We start from the raw sequence: 16,905 nt of genomic DNA on the forward strand, positions 1-16,905 counted from the left end.
AGAGCTCTGTACACCTTTAGGAAGAGCGTCTGAACCACTGTCCACTTTTTAAAAGTGCACTTTGATAAAAGATTGCTGGGGAAAAGACTGTCAGAATTCAAGTTCATGAGATACTTCTGAGCCCATTCTTTTCAACAATGCCATCATTCCAGAGACAGTCTGTTCATTGGTACCAAAGGCAGACTGTGGATTAGGAATCCCAGAGAAACATTTACAGGAGAGAAAGATTCACAAATAGTGTGCAGGCACTTATTATTATAGGGTTTTCAGAAAGAGAAAGTTACTGACTTGAAAGCTAAGCAGTTACCCCATTTGTATTCCCAAGAGGCTTTGTTTCAGGAGATGTAATGGACTTAGTTTCAAGGCCTGTCATCTGGGCACACACACACACAGGTAGAAGTTGAACCCAAGGAAGACTGATAATAATCTTTTTCATGGAAGTACTCAGGCTGTCCTACGATAGGCTTCTACTTCTCTCAAAACCACTTTATTAGACTTAGCCATCACAACCCAACCTGAGAAAAAGCAGTTTACACTCAAGAGCATCTGAGCAGTGTGTCAGATACGAAACAGCAGCTGTCTAAGAAGAAGCCGGCACTACAGCTTGATTCCACGTCACTTTTCCATTAGAGGTCTGCTCAAGAGGGAGAATAGGTCAGACTACAAGGTCAAGGATACCCAACTATTACACAGCAACAAGCCATGGAGAGATTAACTCAAAGGAAATTTAATGACTACTGAACCAAGTCATAGCAGAGAAATATTTCACAAGGAACACATAAGTACCCAATCTAAATTCAGAGTCCCTGTGAATATCACAGACACTGCAGCCTACAAACTTAAAGGATATTCAAGCATTGTTTATTCATTCCACTCATTACAAAACAAAACAAAACGTAAAAAGCAAAGTATTAGCATTCTCATCTTTTAGGTGAAGAAACTCTGGTAGGCCAAGTGAAAACACTAAATCTTAGGTCCTAAGACTTTGGACAAATAATTTCTGCACAATAGTAGGGCATCATATAAATCTTGATGTTTCTATGATAACTATGTTTCATCAAAGAAAAGAATATATGTGTATAGCTAGTACTTGGCAGATGTTAAAATGTCCTCACCATGTGACATGCATTTTTCTGAATGCCCTTGAAAGCAGACACCCAGATGTAGTAAGAAATAAACAAGACTCTTTTGCAGCCTTTAAAACCTCAGCCTTGAAACACATTTGGATGCTCACAAAATTGTCGGTTCTGCTCCTTTCCTAGCAGAATTTAGCGTTAAAAATGAAACCTCATGAGCCTTAAAGTAATGTATGCATATAAGCAGATAATGGCATATGCTACTCAGTGAAATTGCGTCCAATGCGAGGGGCTTCACAATAGACTATGAAGCCATGAGAATTGATGCACATATTGATGGAGGCCTTTTAACCTCACTGTGGGCTTTTTATTAGCTCTGACTACCTCTTACCCTAATATCCCTCTAATGATGCTTTTTAAACATTTATGCACTTGTGAATATATTCAGCCACCATATCCTTGCTGTTTAATCTTGATATCACAGATATTCATGTTTTAGCTATATATATCACATGGGTTGGAAAGAATCCACAAAAGATGATGTGTCAGATAAAGTCACATGGTTCACAGTAGTTGGTGGCCAAAGCTCACACTCATGAATCAGATGTGCCACTGCTGAACTCTGGTGATCCTATCACAGTTTTAGGGCCAATGATAAGCAAAACGAATCTCCCTAAAATGCATTTGGAATTTGATTGCCTTATTTTAGTATTTTTCTTAAAAGTGAACTTTGAACACAAATACGTATTTGTTTGCATGTATTATTGAGATAATGAGTGATTAAATACCCCAGTTAGATACTATGTTTTACATTTTCCAGAAGTGCATACAACTGACATTTGATGTCATTCGGAAGAAGGATTCCAGTGGAAACAAAACCATATATGAGAGGAAGACTGATTATTAAACTCCCTCTTGATCCTTCAGTTGCTATTTTTATCAAGCTGCTCTTACAGATGCATCAGCCAGTCTGAAGGAAGCCAGATGTCATTGATCCATGAAAAGTATGAATCTTGTGCCCTAAGTCCAGCTGCACATAAGCATGGCCATAAAGGCTTTTGGAGACAGAAATTGTGCTTAATTACTGAAGAAAAAAAGGCCACTTAATCAAAATGTCTTTTTAGAGATATTTGTTGTCTCTTGTCTAAAATTGCTACATGTATCAAAGGTCTCTATGGAAATTATCCAATCTTAAAATCAATTCAGCCTGTAATATTCCCCTACTGGAAATAGAACCAAACAGAATCTAGGAGTCAGATCAAACACCCAGGAAAACCCAGCTTTGCTCTGGGCATCTTCTCCCAAGAGTACGTTTTCTGAGTATTAGTCTAGAGCAACAGTGATAAAATAGTCAAGTTATTTGGAGTCTTCTTCTAAACCACAGGTCTCCTGCCAAAATAACGGGAGTGATAAAGCCCATTCCTCATGTTCCTCAGGAGCACAGTGAAGATTAAATAATGTCTACCAAATGCCCTGGATACCGTAACACTATATACAAATGTCCATGACAGTAATGATCAAAATCTTACCTATCAATGCACTTAAGTACACAATTATTAGAATTGTCTCACATTTTACTGGACATTGATATACTCAGCTTAGCTATTTTTCTAAATGACTATACAATAGTTATATTTAACATATATTACACATTTACCATGTAGGCACTGTCCTAACTGCTTTACATAAATTACTGTTTTAAATAAATTATCTTCTGATAAGCTTAGCTATTTTCCTGAATGACTATTTAATCATAGTGATCAACATTTGTTTCACATTAACCATGTACCAGCTACATGCTGAGTAATTTATGTGCATTGTCATTTATATTTATTTATTCATTTATTTTTCAAATAAGATATAAAGATAAATTTAATGTTATAGGTACTCAACACAATAATGCCAGACGTAAAGACAAATGGCAATATAATGATGAATGAATTGTAAATATAAATATATAAAAAAGGAGGTAAGTACATAAATAATTAACCGAAGATGATTAAAATGTATAGCGAACACAACACATTTGAGAATATGCATTATCATTTTAAGTTCTCACAAACTATTACATGGTTTAGGTGCTATTGTCATTCCCATTTAACAGATGATGAAGTGATGGTCAAATTAATTAACCACTTTTCTGAAGCTACACAACATGCCAGAGGTAGACTCACTGTTAAGGGTCTAGTCTGTCTGCTTTGAAAGTCTGTGCTTTTGGCTAGTATGCCACTGCCAGCCATCTTCTTTCTGTCTTTCTGATTTTTTTTTTCTAAGTTTCTTTAGACTGTAACTTTTTCCATTAGAGTTCAAGATCCTTGAGGGTAAGGAATACTCGTGTATATGGTATATGCACCTGGTGCCCTATACTCCTGACACCTGGCACATGGTGCTTGGTCAACCAACTTAATTCATTCCTAAATATTTGAATCTGTGTTGGTCATTTAAGAAGATCAGTACATTGGAGCTGTTGGTGTTTACCAGCATCTTCCTTCTCACAAAATATAGGAGCCATATAATTCTATAACAGTTATTTCCTGCTTATGACTGACAACATTTAAAATAAGCTATGAATTCCTAAGTAAAATCAGTTTCTAATTAGCTCCACTATAAATTATGGCCCATAAGTTGCTAGATGAAGCAGCTAATATCAGAAGGCATATGACACCCTTTGGTGACTGAGTCAGAAAATTGAGACATTCTCACTTCTTCATGCTACTTCTGAAAATTTTTACATATTTTCAAAGGCATCCAACTTATTTCTAGGTATCACCTTCCTTTTTCTGTTGAAGTTGAGGTGAGATAGTGAACGTAAACTGTTTATCATCACCTTGTAAGTGCTCTAGTGACATTGCATATTATTAGCTCTATTTTAGCTTATTACAACTATATTAATTGTGGGTTTAAGGCATTTAAGTTCCCACCTAAGCTACTGATAATAATTTGCTTGTACAACATATGTACTTTAAATAAGGAAAAAAAGATACCCACCTAACTACCCCCATGATATACACGAGTTCATACATTTTACCAGTTAATCCTACAGGAAACAAGCAAAGTATCCTTCTTCTACTCATTAAAATGTATTACATTAAGATATACTTCCCAAAAAATTCTACTAATGTGAGATAGTTTTTCCATTGCATCTTGGAATAAAAATATTGTCTAGTGTTCCTGAGTGCTAATAAATGTTTCTATTTGTAATTTATTTTCATTTAGAGAAGAAGTTATCCTCAGTTTTTTCAAACTGCCCTAGGTACCACCTATCTAAATATAACTAGTGCTTTGTATGTGCTTCTATTTTTCTTTTTACTTTTAAAATCCTTATTTTCCTATTTTGGAAGTTGGAAGTTATGAAACTGGATGTCTGTATCTCATTGTGTATAGCTCCAGGTGGAGCTGAAACAAGTTTTGATAGTTTTATGTTTTAAAAAGATTTTTCTTGAAATAAAATAGATATGTGTAACCTTTTGATGATTTCACTGACCTCTGTGATAAGAGTCTGAAATAAACATCTACTACCGAGAAAGTAAGAGAGACCCTTATATTGTGAAATGACAATACTAAAAAAAAAAGTAACATGCTGAATATTTATATGGAGGGAAATGCTGATTGCTTTTACTAAGCAAGAGCTCCTGGTATCTCTTATCCAAAATACCACATGCATTCTGCAATTAGCCTCAACGAGGCTCCACATAGTTCTGATTTTTTTCTGGGTTAATTACTGCCTAAAGGAGTTATCTAGTCTACATGCCCCTAAGTTTAGGAGCAAGTGTTTTGGAAATAAATATTTATGAAAGGGTAATTGTGACATAGAAGTTTGGTAAGTTTTTAAATAGTTGAATCAATATCATTGTTAAAAAGATCTTGGAGACTGGATTTGCACCACATCCATAATGAATATTCTGGATTTAATGTGAATTCATTCATAAATCTGATGTGTGCCTGGTGCTTCAGAAATAGGACTCACCAGCAGGTGGCATTCTGAGGCAAAAATTCACTGAGTGCCACCAGGCAGGGTCAATCATTATTGCCTTTTCTGAATCTACCCTGAATCCATTATGTCTTTAAATTACAATTAATAGCAATAGCATTTTGGTTGTGTCTACTCAATCATAGGTAAGTGAATTTACAACTTCAAACTTAAAGGGGAGATTCAGAGTTTCAAAGCTCTGCCTAGATTACACCTCTTTCATTAGGAGCATATTTGTTATTTTGAAATGGATGTCTGAAGGAGATATATAGCTCAGATCATATTTTCAGCAAGAAAAAAAGAAAAATGACAATATTTTTTTTTGCCACCTGTAGTTCTTTAATGGTGGCTGCTTATTAGAATATAACCCTCTCCCTTCTCTCAACCCCATATTTATATTATGACATATACAACCACATAAATACATTAGAAAGCTGTCAGTAGTGAAGGGAAAGAAGAGACAACACATACACACTCTTCTAGGAATAAAACTGTATTACTCTAGCACAAAAGGAATAGGCTACTGAGACGAGTTGTCTATTTCTAAATGGCTTTGAAAACTTAGACATTCAATGAAAGAAAAAAAAATTTCTTCTACCAACTCAACAAATAAGAAAGACCTCAGATCTATCTAAAAATCTAAGCAGTGCACTAGAGGAAGAAAGCTGATAAATAAAAGTTCAATTCCATATTTTAGCGAGAACACAACCTCTACTGGAAAAAAAGATCAATATGAAAGAACCATCACAGCTGCTTACATTGAGGGTTTAATACGCAGGCTTGTTCCTCCTCTAGATGACCGGAATCCGGTGCTGAGTCGCGGGAAGCTGGCTCCCCATGGGTGGCAGCCAAGGGTGTACCGCTCTCCGTGGTGCTGAAGTATAGAGCTGGTCAAGTGAGTGGAGTTGCAACGATGTGAAAGCGCGCTCCGCTGTTCTTTGTGCTGCAATGGTAAAAACTCTCCTTCCGAGGCAGAACCGTGTTACCGTCCTTTTCCTAATCGGGGGGAAATTTCCCAGAGAACATGACGGAGAAGCATCTGTGTGTGAGAGTGGCATGCGGCGTGGTGATGTGTTGGTATAGTCCCCACCCCCTCTTCCCGACGTAGCTTGAAAGGGAGGTAGCAACTCTTTCTTCCTACCATAGCTCCTCAGGATTTCTACCTGCCCCTTCCTCTGTCCCAGAACAGCACATCACACACACGCGCACACACACACACACACACACACACACACACACACACCTCGTTATATAAGGCAGCATGTTCTGGTTTCTGAGGCAGAATACTCATTGGTTTAAACAAATGAGGAATGAGTTGGTTTCCTACCTGTTGTGTCTGTGTGTTTACAGAGGGAGGGGTTTAAAAAGAAAACTAAAACTAGAGAAGCCTAAAGAGCGATAGAAGTAGTTTTCTTTCATAAGTCTCATCAACCCACCACACTTTGTCTTCTGTGAGTGATGTATCTTCCAACTTTACTATTTTGGTTCAGTGGGGTAGAGTAAGTCTCACGTTAGTAACAAGACTAAAAGGATTAGGTTTCATTTGCAACTTTCCACTTTTTGAAAGGAAATTCTCAATCCAAAATACCATTTCCCTAACAGTTCCCACACTCACCAATTGCTATGTTACCAAATGGTCTATGATTCTTAAACACTGAGGTACTTTAATGACATCATTGGAGAGAAACCATCTTAATTGAAATATTGCCTGTGTAAGAAAAATCACAATTGCTTCTACAATCTACCTGGGTAACTGACCAATAAATCAGAGTGGTTATTCTCTGAAATCAATTCACGGCTTAATAACTGACACTCTGTAAAACTGTTGCTGTGTGCACGTGCAATACTTAGGGATAAAGAGTTGCTTATAATGTACACGTGACCATTCTAGTTTTTACATCCAAATGAGATTGCATTGGTTTATTAATATGCTACTAGTATTTTCTCTGGATATAACATGGTATGTGGGAAAAGACCTTGGGATTTTGATTCACTTATTAACTGTGTGACTTTAGACATGACAATAAACCCATTGAATCTCAGTCTTCTCATATGTGAATGGTGGGTAACAATAGGGTTTATAATATCTTTTACCAATTGTTGTGGTGATAATTAATTGAAAAATCATATACAAATAACTCCAAAGAGCTCACACTTAAGGTGTGCATGGTAAGTTTGAATGTTCCTTTTAATTTTTTAAAAATTTGAGACAGGGTCTCACAGTGGTACAATCATGGCTTACTGTAGCCTTGACCTCCCAGGCTCAAGTGATCCTCTTCCCTCATCCTCCAAAGTAGCTATACAGGCACATACCACCAGAGCTAGCTAATTTTTAATTTTTTAGTAGAGACAGTGTCCTACTACGTTGCCTAGGCTGGTCTCGAACTCCTGGGCTCAAGCTATTCTCCTGCCTCAGCCTCACAAAGGGGTGGGATTACAGGCATGAGCCACAGTGCTCGACCCAGTTTGAAAGTTCTTCTCCTCTGCTTGCTCAAGAGAAGTTAAGGTAGTTCTCTAGTTCTGGGAAAGGTGGCATGAACCTGTAGTCCCAGCTACTTGGGAGGCTGAGACATGAGGATCACTTGAACCTAGGAGGCTGAGGTTACAGTGAGCTGAGATCATGCCACTGTACTCCAGCCTGTGTGACAGAGTGAGATCCTGTCTTGAAGAGCAAAGAAACCAACAACAACAAAATCCTCCAAAGACTGGCAATAAGTGAATTTTATTCTTATAAGCCTCCACACAAGCTTTACAATATTAATAATTATGCTTTGTTGGATAAAATACCATTCTAAAAAGAAATTTTCTAAAATTAAGACTTTCCTTAAAAAAATTACAGGCTTGAAGGATACAGAAATTTTATTTTTTATTAGAATCAGAAACAAATAGATTTATGCATTTGAATAAAATGCTAATGAATTAAGAGCTGTTTAGTATTGCAATGAAGTGTGGAACAAAATACAAATGTGAAGCTGATAAAAGTGTCTTACACAACTAAAAAGTTAGAAGATTGGCTCTGACAAATGATAATATCCTTTTGATATTATCAAAAGGATTTTGGGATCCTCATCATCATGATTAGTGAAGTAGTGTAGAATGAGATAACTCTTAATCATACAATACTTTTAAAAGAATACTGGTTTGTGGCTTTTAGTTGATGATGGAATTGAAGTCTCATTATATTCTGTTTTTAATAAACAGCCAAGAGTGTATTTTCATAAAACTCTGACATGAATAATGTCCTTGTTTTCAATATTGATAAGCTTATTAAAAAAATTAAACCATATTTTAGAAAGTTGTGCCAATGATGGTATGACAGTCAAATGTGTGTGTGTGTGTGTATATATATATATATATATTCTCTCTCTCATATATATATATGTGTGTATTTATGTATATATAAAAGAGAGAAAAGAAATGAGCTAATTATTTTCTAGATATATTAATTAATTGAAGACAAGTCAGAGTCAGGCCAGACAGCTCTTCAAAAGTGATAAGATGACATTTTGCCAAGGATCCAGTCCTCAAGATCCTTATAATTAGAGTACTTTATCATTTCCAGAGCATATCATACACAGATATTTGGTTCAACGAGGCAAATACTTGTAATCTGAAAAAATGTTGCATCCATATCAAATTTTCAATATATAAAACACAGAAGTAATTAGAACTTCACTATCAACAGTGAAAGTTCAGAAGATGCTCCGTTTTTGGACTAGAGGATGTGTAAATTTCCTGCATAAGGACTTGAATTTTGCATCTCCCAGTCTCAAGCAGACATAGGCTCACAGTAGAATTTAGTGGTTAAGAGTATGTACAGCTTCTAGTCAAATTTCCTGTGTTTTAATCCCAAATTTCCTATTCCTCAAGTGTGTCCCTAAGTTTTATCACCTGTGAGATGAAAGTAACAACAGTTTCTCACTTGTAGAATTATAGTGAAGATAAAATGAGACAACACACACAAAGAGCTTACAGCAGAACCTGGCACATAGAGCTCAGCCTATGTCAGCTTTCGCTACTGCTTAACAACTCACCCTGTGACTGAACAGTGAACATACTATTGATCCGTGGTTCTCAGACTTTGTGTGCTCCATTATTGTCTAACTAACCTGTTAAAAATATAAACATACAAATTTCTGGTTCCCTAGAAAAATAAGTACTTTATCTCCTTAAGAACCTAAAGTGATTCTGATGCAGATGATTCATAAATCACACTTTGGGGGAACACTGCTATTTATTGTCCATTGAATGACTAGGTTGTTTTAGAAACCAAAGCCATGAATATGAAGGTTTATTTCAAATAAATGAGTTTTTTAGGAGACCATTCCCCCTTTTTTTCCTCTCTCAGAATGTTCCTTAAGTCTGTGCAACTTTGTGTGGTTACTAGTCAGGTCTGGTTCTTTCTCCTAGATAGAAATATATTGAGCAGACTTCTTAGGCATTAGATTTAAGGAATTAATGTAAATCAGTTTCCATAGAAAAATTCTGGCTGAAATTGCTAGAAGCCACTATGCTGAACCCACTTAAAAAGTAGATCTCTCTCATTTTGATTAATGACAGCATCACTGTAAAGCTTCTTTTGAGTGAGCATAAAATCTGGGGAAAAATTTTGTGCTCTAGACTGTTCTCAAGTGATGAAAAATTGTGTTTTTATTTACAAAACAGGGAGTGACTGGAAATAGCACTATGTCTCAAAGTGATGATAAGAATGATGCTAATTTAATTCTATTCATATTTATGTGTTTTATGAAAAATTATTCATCTTTCAGTTTGGGCTATAACTTTGCAGATTTCAATGGTTATGCTTTTACAGGACTTATGTAAGCTATAATTGGCTTGTAACCTATTAAAGTTTTCTTACAAAAGCAAACTGAAACCCATATGAAGTATTTATTCATTGCTATTGTTTGAATGTCTCCTCCAAAACTCTTGTTGAAATTTAATTATCATTGTAATGGTATTAAGAGGTGGGACACTTCAGAAGTGATTAGGTTATGAGAGCTTCACCTTCATAAATGGATTAACACCTTTATATTGGGAGTGGGTTATTGTGGGAGTCCAGCCTCCTTCTCTGTTTCTTGAGCTTACCCTTTTGCCTTTCACCAAGGGATGATCCTTTGCGTGTGGTGCCTTCTGCCATGTTATGACACAGTAAAAAAATCCATCACCAGATGTGGCCCTTGATTTTGGACTTCACAGCCTTCAGAATTATTAGACAAATAAATCTCTTTCCTTTATAGATTACTCAGTCTGTGGTATTCTGTTACAGCAGCAGCAAACAGACTAAGACATTTATGTTCTGCCTTAAAAACACAAGAAAGATTTAAGATGGTGTGGTCAGAATGGAAACCCTCCTTCAATTAAAGAAGTGTGTAGGAATGGCAGTCAGCGGATAGCCTCCAGCTGCCATATCCTTCAGGGTCTGCCTCAGGTACAAAGAGCCACCTTACCTGGGCCACACCCTTTGCAGGATAGACTATATTTTATGACTGAGTAAGGTGAGAGAATACAGACCATTTCAGGAACATGCTTATGCAGAATACTCTTTCCAGGACTTGCTGCTATATTGCCTGCATTATCATAGTTTGATTTCTTCCTCTCCCCAATACTGCTTCCTCCCTTTTCCTTTTAAAAATGTTGATCCCTAGTAAATATTTTTCACCTTAAACTCTATATCAGTGTCTACTGCTGAAAAACCTAACCTGTATTCATTGATATCAGGAATGAATTGAGAAACTAGGTGATACGATGGCATGTTTGAGCTGGACTGCCACCATGTAGTTGGCACTGACCCTATCACTGGTCATAGATGGAGCACAGATGGCCCATGAAACAAGGTGATGGTTCAGTTAAGTTTTCACCTGTGGTGAATTGGGATGTTATGCTTGTAGAAGAGAATGCATTGGTAAGTGGGAAATATGCATTTGAAACTCACCAGAGAAATAATAATGACAAGCACAATGGCTTTGGATAGCTATCATTAAATGCCACCTATATTCAACAGAAAGATAAGTAGCTGAGGATGTCTAATAGGCAATAGAATTCCAGGTGTAAAAGCTGGAGGACATCTTCGTGGCAAAGAAGCTCTTAAAAACTCTGTTGGGAGAATATAGAAAGTCAAAGTCTCAGACTGGGAAATCATATTCAGAGTGACTGAATTTCATAGACAATGAAATGGCCAACTAAGGATGATCTGTCATGTCAGATTATCACCTTAAGAAAGTACAGAACTCTAAAGAGATTGAGATATCTACATGATATCTCAGAAAATTTTGTTTCCCAGTTGACCCTCAATCACTAGAGTGATTGGTCATAAGACCCCCAAATACACAAAATCTCATACTCAAATCCTGCAGTCGTCACCATGGAACCTGCATATAGGAAAATCAGCCCTTCATATATGTGGGCTTCACATCCTCTGAATACCATATTTTTGAGCTATGTTTTGTAGAAGAAAATCTATAATACATATAAGTGGACCCACATAGTTAGAATCTGTGTTGTTCGAGGGTCAACTGTACCTCTGAACCCTCTGAGCCTGAAGACATGGTCCATCATCCATATTAAGAACTAGCAGCTGTCACCTCGTGCTGGAATACATTATATAGGTCTCACCCCCATTAGGTACACGTGCATGCCCAGGGCCAATACCACTTTCCTTCCTGCCCACAAAGCCTGAACTAAGGTTAACTTGTACACAGGGTCTGAGTTGACATTAATATCCATAGACCCATAATATAGCAGAGGATGTTCTAAACCTGATTAAGTCAGGAAAGGGACAATTTCCCCAAAAAGCTATAGGAACTAGCCAACATATATTAGAAAAAATCAGGGAAGTATATTTGGAATGGGATTATGAGGATGCTTGACTAAGGGGTCCTGTAATAAAAATTAGATGGTGAAGAGTTTATTGACTTGGTAATGTTCTCTTCCATTGTAGGATTTAACATCTTGGCAAGGTTCTGAGGGATGGTGTGAACTTACTCCTAGGATGGTCTCTGGAAACATAAAAAAGCAATAGTTCACATCACACAAAGCTGAAGTGACATAATTTTCATGGCAAAAGATGAAGGAAAGAAATGAAAAACTTATAGATGTGAGGATGCCAGAATCAATATATCCTGTTTGGCTAGGAGGTCCCTGAGGTGATCATGTTCATGAGGTCCAGAGGACACATCTTTTTACCAAAGGCATCAGAAATGCACTGACTAAATGTCCACCAGGATCATTGAAATTTTAATTCATGGTTCTTCTCTTTAAGCCAAGGTTGATGGTGGGATAGTCTGTTACAGAACTTACTCACTGGTAACAATGGGCATGAGAGAACCCTGAAACAATAGAGGCCAGGTGGAGGTGCTTCAACATCCTAAACCAGACTGTTGCAATTACTGTAATGATGAGCAAGATTGGAGGGTAAGGAAACATAACTCACAGAGTTATGAAAATGGTTAGTAGAACATAGCACCCCTAGGGGAAAAAACAGGCAACTGACTACAATACTATTCAGTTTGTGCCTGTAGAAAAATCAAGAAAGAATGACTGGCAGGCCGAGGATGTCATTCTGATGAAAAGTTGTAATTCCACACCATAAATATGTATTACTAAATGAAAAGGCCAATCTGAAAAAGCTGTATACTGTATGATTCCAACTATATGACATTCTGGAAAAGGAGAGCTGTGCAGATAGTAAAAATATCAGTGGTTGCTAGCAGTTGGGGGAAGGGAGAAATTAATAGGCACATCACAGAGGATTTTTAAGGCAGTAAAACTGCTCTATATGATACTATAATTAAGAGTAGATACAGGCTGGGTATGGTGACTCACGCCTTTAATCCCAGCACTTTGGGAAGCTGAGGCGGGTGGATCACAAGGTCAGGAGATTGAGACCATCCTGACCAACATGGCGAAACCCCATCTCTACTAAAAGGACAAAAATTAGCCGCACACAGTGGCAAGTGCCTGTAATCCCAGCTACTCCAGAGGCTGAGGCAGGAGAATCGCTTGAACCCGGGAGGTGGAGGTTGCAGTGATCCCAGGTCATGCCACTGCACTCCAGTCTGGCAACAGAACGAGACTCCATCTCAAAGAAAAAAAAAAGGATACGTAGCATTACACATTTGTCAAAACCTGTAGAGTGTACAACACCCTAATATAAACTCTAATGTAAACTGTGGACTTTGGGTGGTAATGATTTGTCAGTGTAGATTCAGTGATTGTAGCAAATGTACCACTCCAGTGTGTGGTGTTTATAACGAGAGGAGACTGTATATGTGTGGGGATTGGGGGTGTGTGGGAGCTCTCTGTATTTTCTGTTAAATTTCACTGTGACCCCAAAATTGTTCTAAAAATATAGTCTGTTAGAAAAGTCATAATTCCTTGCCAGTTTGTGGATCTGATCTTGTTTTCAAACCTGGAAAGGATTGAAGAGGTAGACCAATTCCTAGGAGAAAGAACCCTAGATTCTTTACATGGTCATGATTTCCTCAGTCATTCCCCAAAGGATTGTCAGCGGTGGGCAAATATATCATTTATAGTTTGGGTCAAGGACTAGTGAGAGAATCAAACGTGGGCTTTGAGGTTCTGGAGCATGGCCATCCATTTGAAGTGGAGAATTTTACACCTTTTGCAACAACTTCTGGCATGCTACTGGATCCAAGTAGAGGTGGGTCACCTGACCATAAGAAACCAAGTGACTATATGTCTAGAACTGTCCATTATGAGCTGGGTCCTGTCAGATATACTATGTTATAAGGTCAGCTGAGTCCATGCACAATTAGTTATAAAATGAAAGTGGTATATCTAGGACTGTGGGCTGGGTAGACCAGGAAACCCAAGCAAGCTTGAGCATGAACACGGGGCTCCAGTCCACATGGCACTCACCACTGTGGCACCAGCATACCTCCCTCAGCTCATATCTATGGCTATGTGGAGAACTTAATACACAAGGTAAAGGAGTACAAAAACCCTGAGTTTGGCATATAGATAGGTTGGCTTAGTATTTGGGTACAAATTAAAATGAATGGCAGCTATTCAAATCTCATTCAATCAATCTCATTCAGAGATGGCTTTGAAAGGCAAGGAAATCCTCCCAAGGCAGAGAAATGGACTTGCTTATTTCCTTTCATAGAAAGGGAGCTAACTTGAGGTTAAATTCATACAAACTCATGCACAGTGACAAATGGCCTGCCCACCTTGTTGCAAACCTGGAGGGAGAAAGAGAATGGAACATTGGTGACAAGAAAGTGAGGTAGAGGCATGTGAAGAGACATATGTGAATGGATACAAATTGTGAGTATCTTTGTATCACATATTAGTGCCCACCAGATAGCATGTATCATGGAAGTGATGCTAAACAACTGAGTAGACAAAGTGACCTGCACAGCCAACATCAGCCAGCCTGTCATCAGGCACACCAGTGCTGGCCAAATGGATACATAAATGACAGCAGCAATGATGAAAGATTTGCATGGCTCAAATAACCTGGACTCCCATTTACCAAGGCTTATCTAGATATGGTCACTGCTGAATATTTAATATATCAGCAACGGAGACCAAGGTTAATATGACACCATTACTCACTCAGGAAGAACAACTGGCCTCTAGATGGCAGGTTTATAATGTTGGGCTCATTTCGTCTTGCAAGGGTTAGTGGTTAATTTCACGTGTCTCACAGGAATGGACATGCATTCTGAGTATGAGTTTCCCTTTCCTGCCCAAATGACCTCAGCCAGCACCCGTATCCAAAAGCTAATTGAGTATTTGATTCACCGGCATGGGATCCTGCATAACATTGCACCAGACCAAGGGATGTACTTTATAGCAAAGGAAGTTCATGAGTGAGTCTATAACCAGAAAATTCATTGGTCATATCATATACTCTGCTCAGAAACTACTAGCCTGATAGAGCATTGGAGGCTCAGAGGTAATACTCTACACAGAGTGCCATTGTCTAAAATTCAGCATTTGCATCAAATAAATGATCTTTATATGGTGCTGTGTCCCTGAAGGAAGACTACATGAACACAGGACTTAAGGCATGAAAACAGTAGTGGTCCCATTTACTATCACTCTTAATGACTCACTGAGGGTCATTGTGTTTTCTTTCCCTGTAATCCTGGGTTCTGCTAGATTAACAGTCCTGGTCTTTAAAGTGGATAACACTTTCCCAAGAGGACATAGTAAAAGTCCCATTGAATTACAAGCTTTAGTTTTCACTTGGGTACTTTGATCTCCTTGTGTACAGAGGCCAAAAGCAAGAAGAAGTCACTATCTTGGCAGGGTAATTGACTCCAGTCATTAAGGTGGAGGAGGTGGTATTATTGCACAAGAGAGGCAGAGAGAAATTTGTGTAGAACTTAACCCATCTACTTGCTCCTAACTTAGTACCCCCTTTCCCAATTTTGACTGTAAATTGACTGGCCCAGTGACTGCAGCCAAGGAGCATGGTGGCCAGTGACTCAGGTCCTTTGGACTGAAGGTCTGAGTCAGAATAACAAGAAGGCAGCCAGGCCAGTAGAAGTGGTAGCTGAGAGTTAATGGAACTTAAAATGCCTAGGGAAGAAAGGAGATAATGAATATTAGGTGGAACCCTGAGACCCACTCCAGCTTTAGGCACTACTGTTTATCTCACCAACATCTGTCTTCTAAGTCTCCCGTCAGGATGAGAGGCACACCAGACATCTGGAGGATCTGATCTTCCATCACATACAGAAATGTGGATCTAAGCCAAAAAGAAGGGGACTGTGGTAGACTCTGATGTACCTCCCAGCTTCCCCCTCAAGGAAAGATTTGCTGTCGAGTGGAGGTAATCGCATTGCAGATCATCTCCATAGTTCAGCTCCTTCAGATCCTACCTCAGCTCAGAGACTCACCTTGTCTGAGGTCACACTCTTGCTGGGGCAGTCTCTGTTGGTGACTGAGTGAAGGGTGTGTATGCTGGGCATTTTGGCTTGGCATAGGCTCTCTTAATGGTCAATGGTTACTTTAGAGTGCCCTGTTAGGTTGACAAAGTTTTGATCTGGCCTGCATTCTTCCTCTGCCCAATCCCTCTTCCTCCTTTTTCTCTTCCTCAGTGATAGTTGCAAACAAACAACTTGTACTACAAACTCCAACTCTGCATCTGTTTCCAGATTACTCAACCTGCAGCAGATGGCCTTATGGGAATGTAGAAAATACAAAACAAATTGGAAATGGGTGAAAAAGAATAGATCAATAATAGGGAGAGGGACATAAAGTTGCTTGATTTAAGCCAACATACATTTTTTCTTAGTCCTATCTACTGGCTATAGATAGTCTCCATGTTTTCTAGAAGCCAGAGTAAAACAAAACAAGCCAAGTGATAAGTGGAAACCCTCTGATCAGGTAAAGAACAATGATTCAGTGATTCCTCATCCAAGGAGCAGATTTTCTTTTTCTTTTTCTGGGAAATGACACTGTGTAACGAAATGAAAAACCTTAACAATTAAGTTGTGCTGCACGGTTAACTAGATGGCTCATTGCTGTTTGTTACATTTATTTCAAATGGAATTACAATCAATCACATTATCCCAAGCAGGTATATTGTTTGTCACTGACACTCCTTAGGTTCTGGATCAGTGGCTATGTATTAGTCATGGGAACCAATTATCCAAGGGTGTTTGGTTAAGATGGTTTTATTGGTGCTGGAGCATGCAGAATGACTATGACTAATGGTGTCCCACATACTATCATTATTTATTTCGTCCTCCTGTGCACTAGGATGTTTTGACTTGAGCTGACTTGTTTCCCTTTTTGACTCTCCTTCCTGAAAATCATGATACCATCCAGTTCAGAAGAGGACACTGGCATGTAGAAGAAGAGAGGGAAAGAGCAGAAGAAGTA

General features: G+C 38.3%; 1 protein-coding gene across 1 annotated transcript in view; it reads right to left on the bottom strand.

Moving 5' to 3' along the window:
- TRPC7 (transient receptor potential cation channel subfamily C member 7) overlaps positions 1–16,002 on the bottom strand; it is a 151,263-nt gene extending 135,261 nt beyond the window's left edge. Inside the window, exons 1-3 of the mRNA XM_028849743.2 lie at positions 15,918–16,002; positions 11,662–11,804; positions 5,805–5,989 (exon numbers count right to left, since the gene is read on the bottom strand). Of these exons, the coding sequence (XP_028705576.2) occupies positions 5,805–5,989; positions 11,662–11,804; positions 15,918–16,002 (413 nt within the window). The remainder of the gene's footprint in view (positions 1–5,804; positions 5,990–11,661; positions 11,805–15,917) is intronic.
- Positions 16,003–16,905: the final 903 nt, after the last annotated feature.

Source organism: Macaca mulatta, chromosome 6 (assembly GCF_049350105.2).
Source record: "Macaca mulatta isolate MMU2019108-1 chromosome 6, T2T-MMU8v2.0, whole genome shotgun sequence".
In the NCBI taxonomy this organism is placed as follows: Eukaryota; Metazoa; Chordata; class Mammalia; order Primates; family Cercopithecidae; genus Macaca; species Macaca mulatta.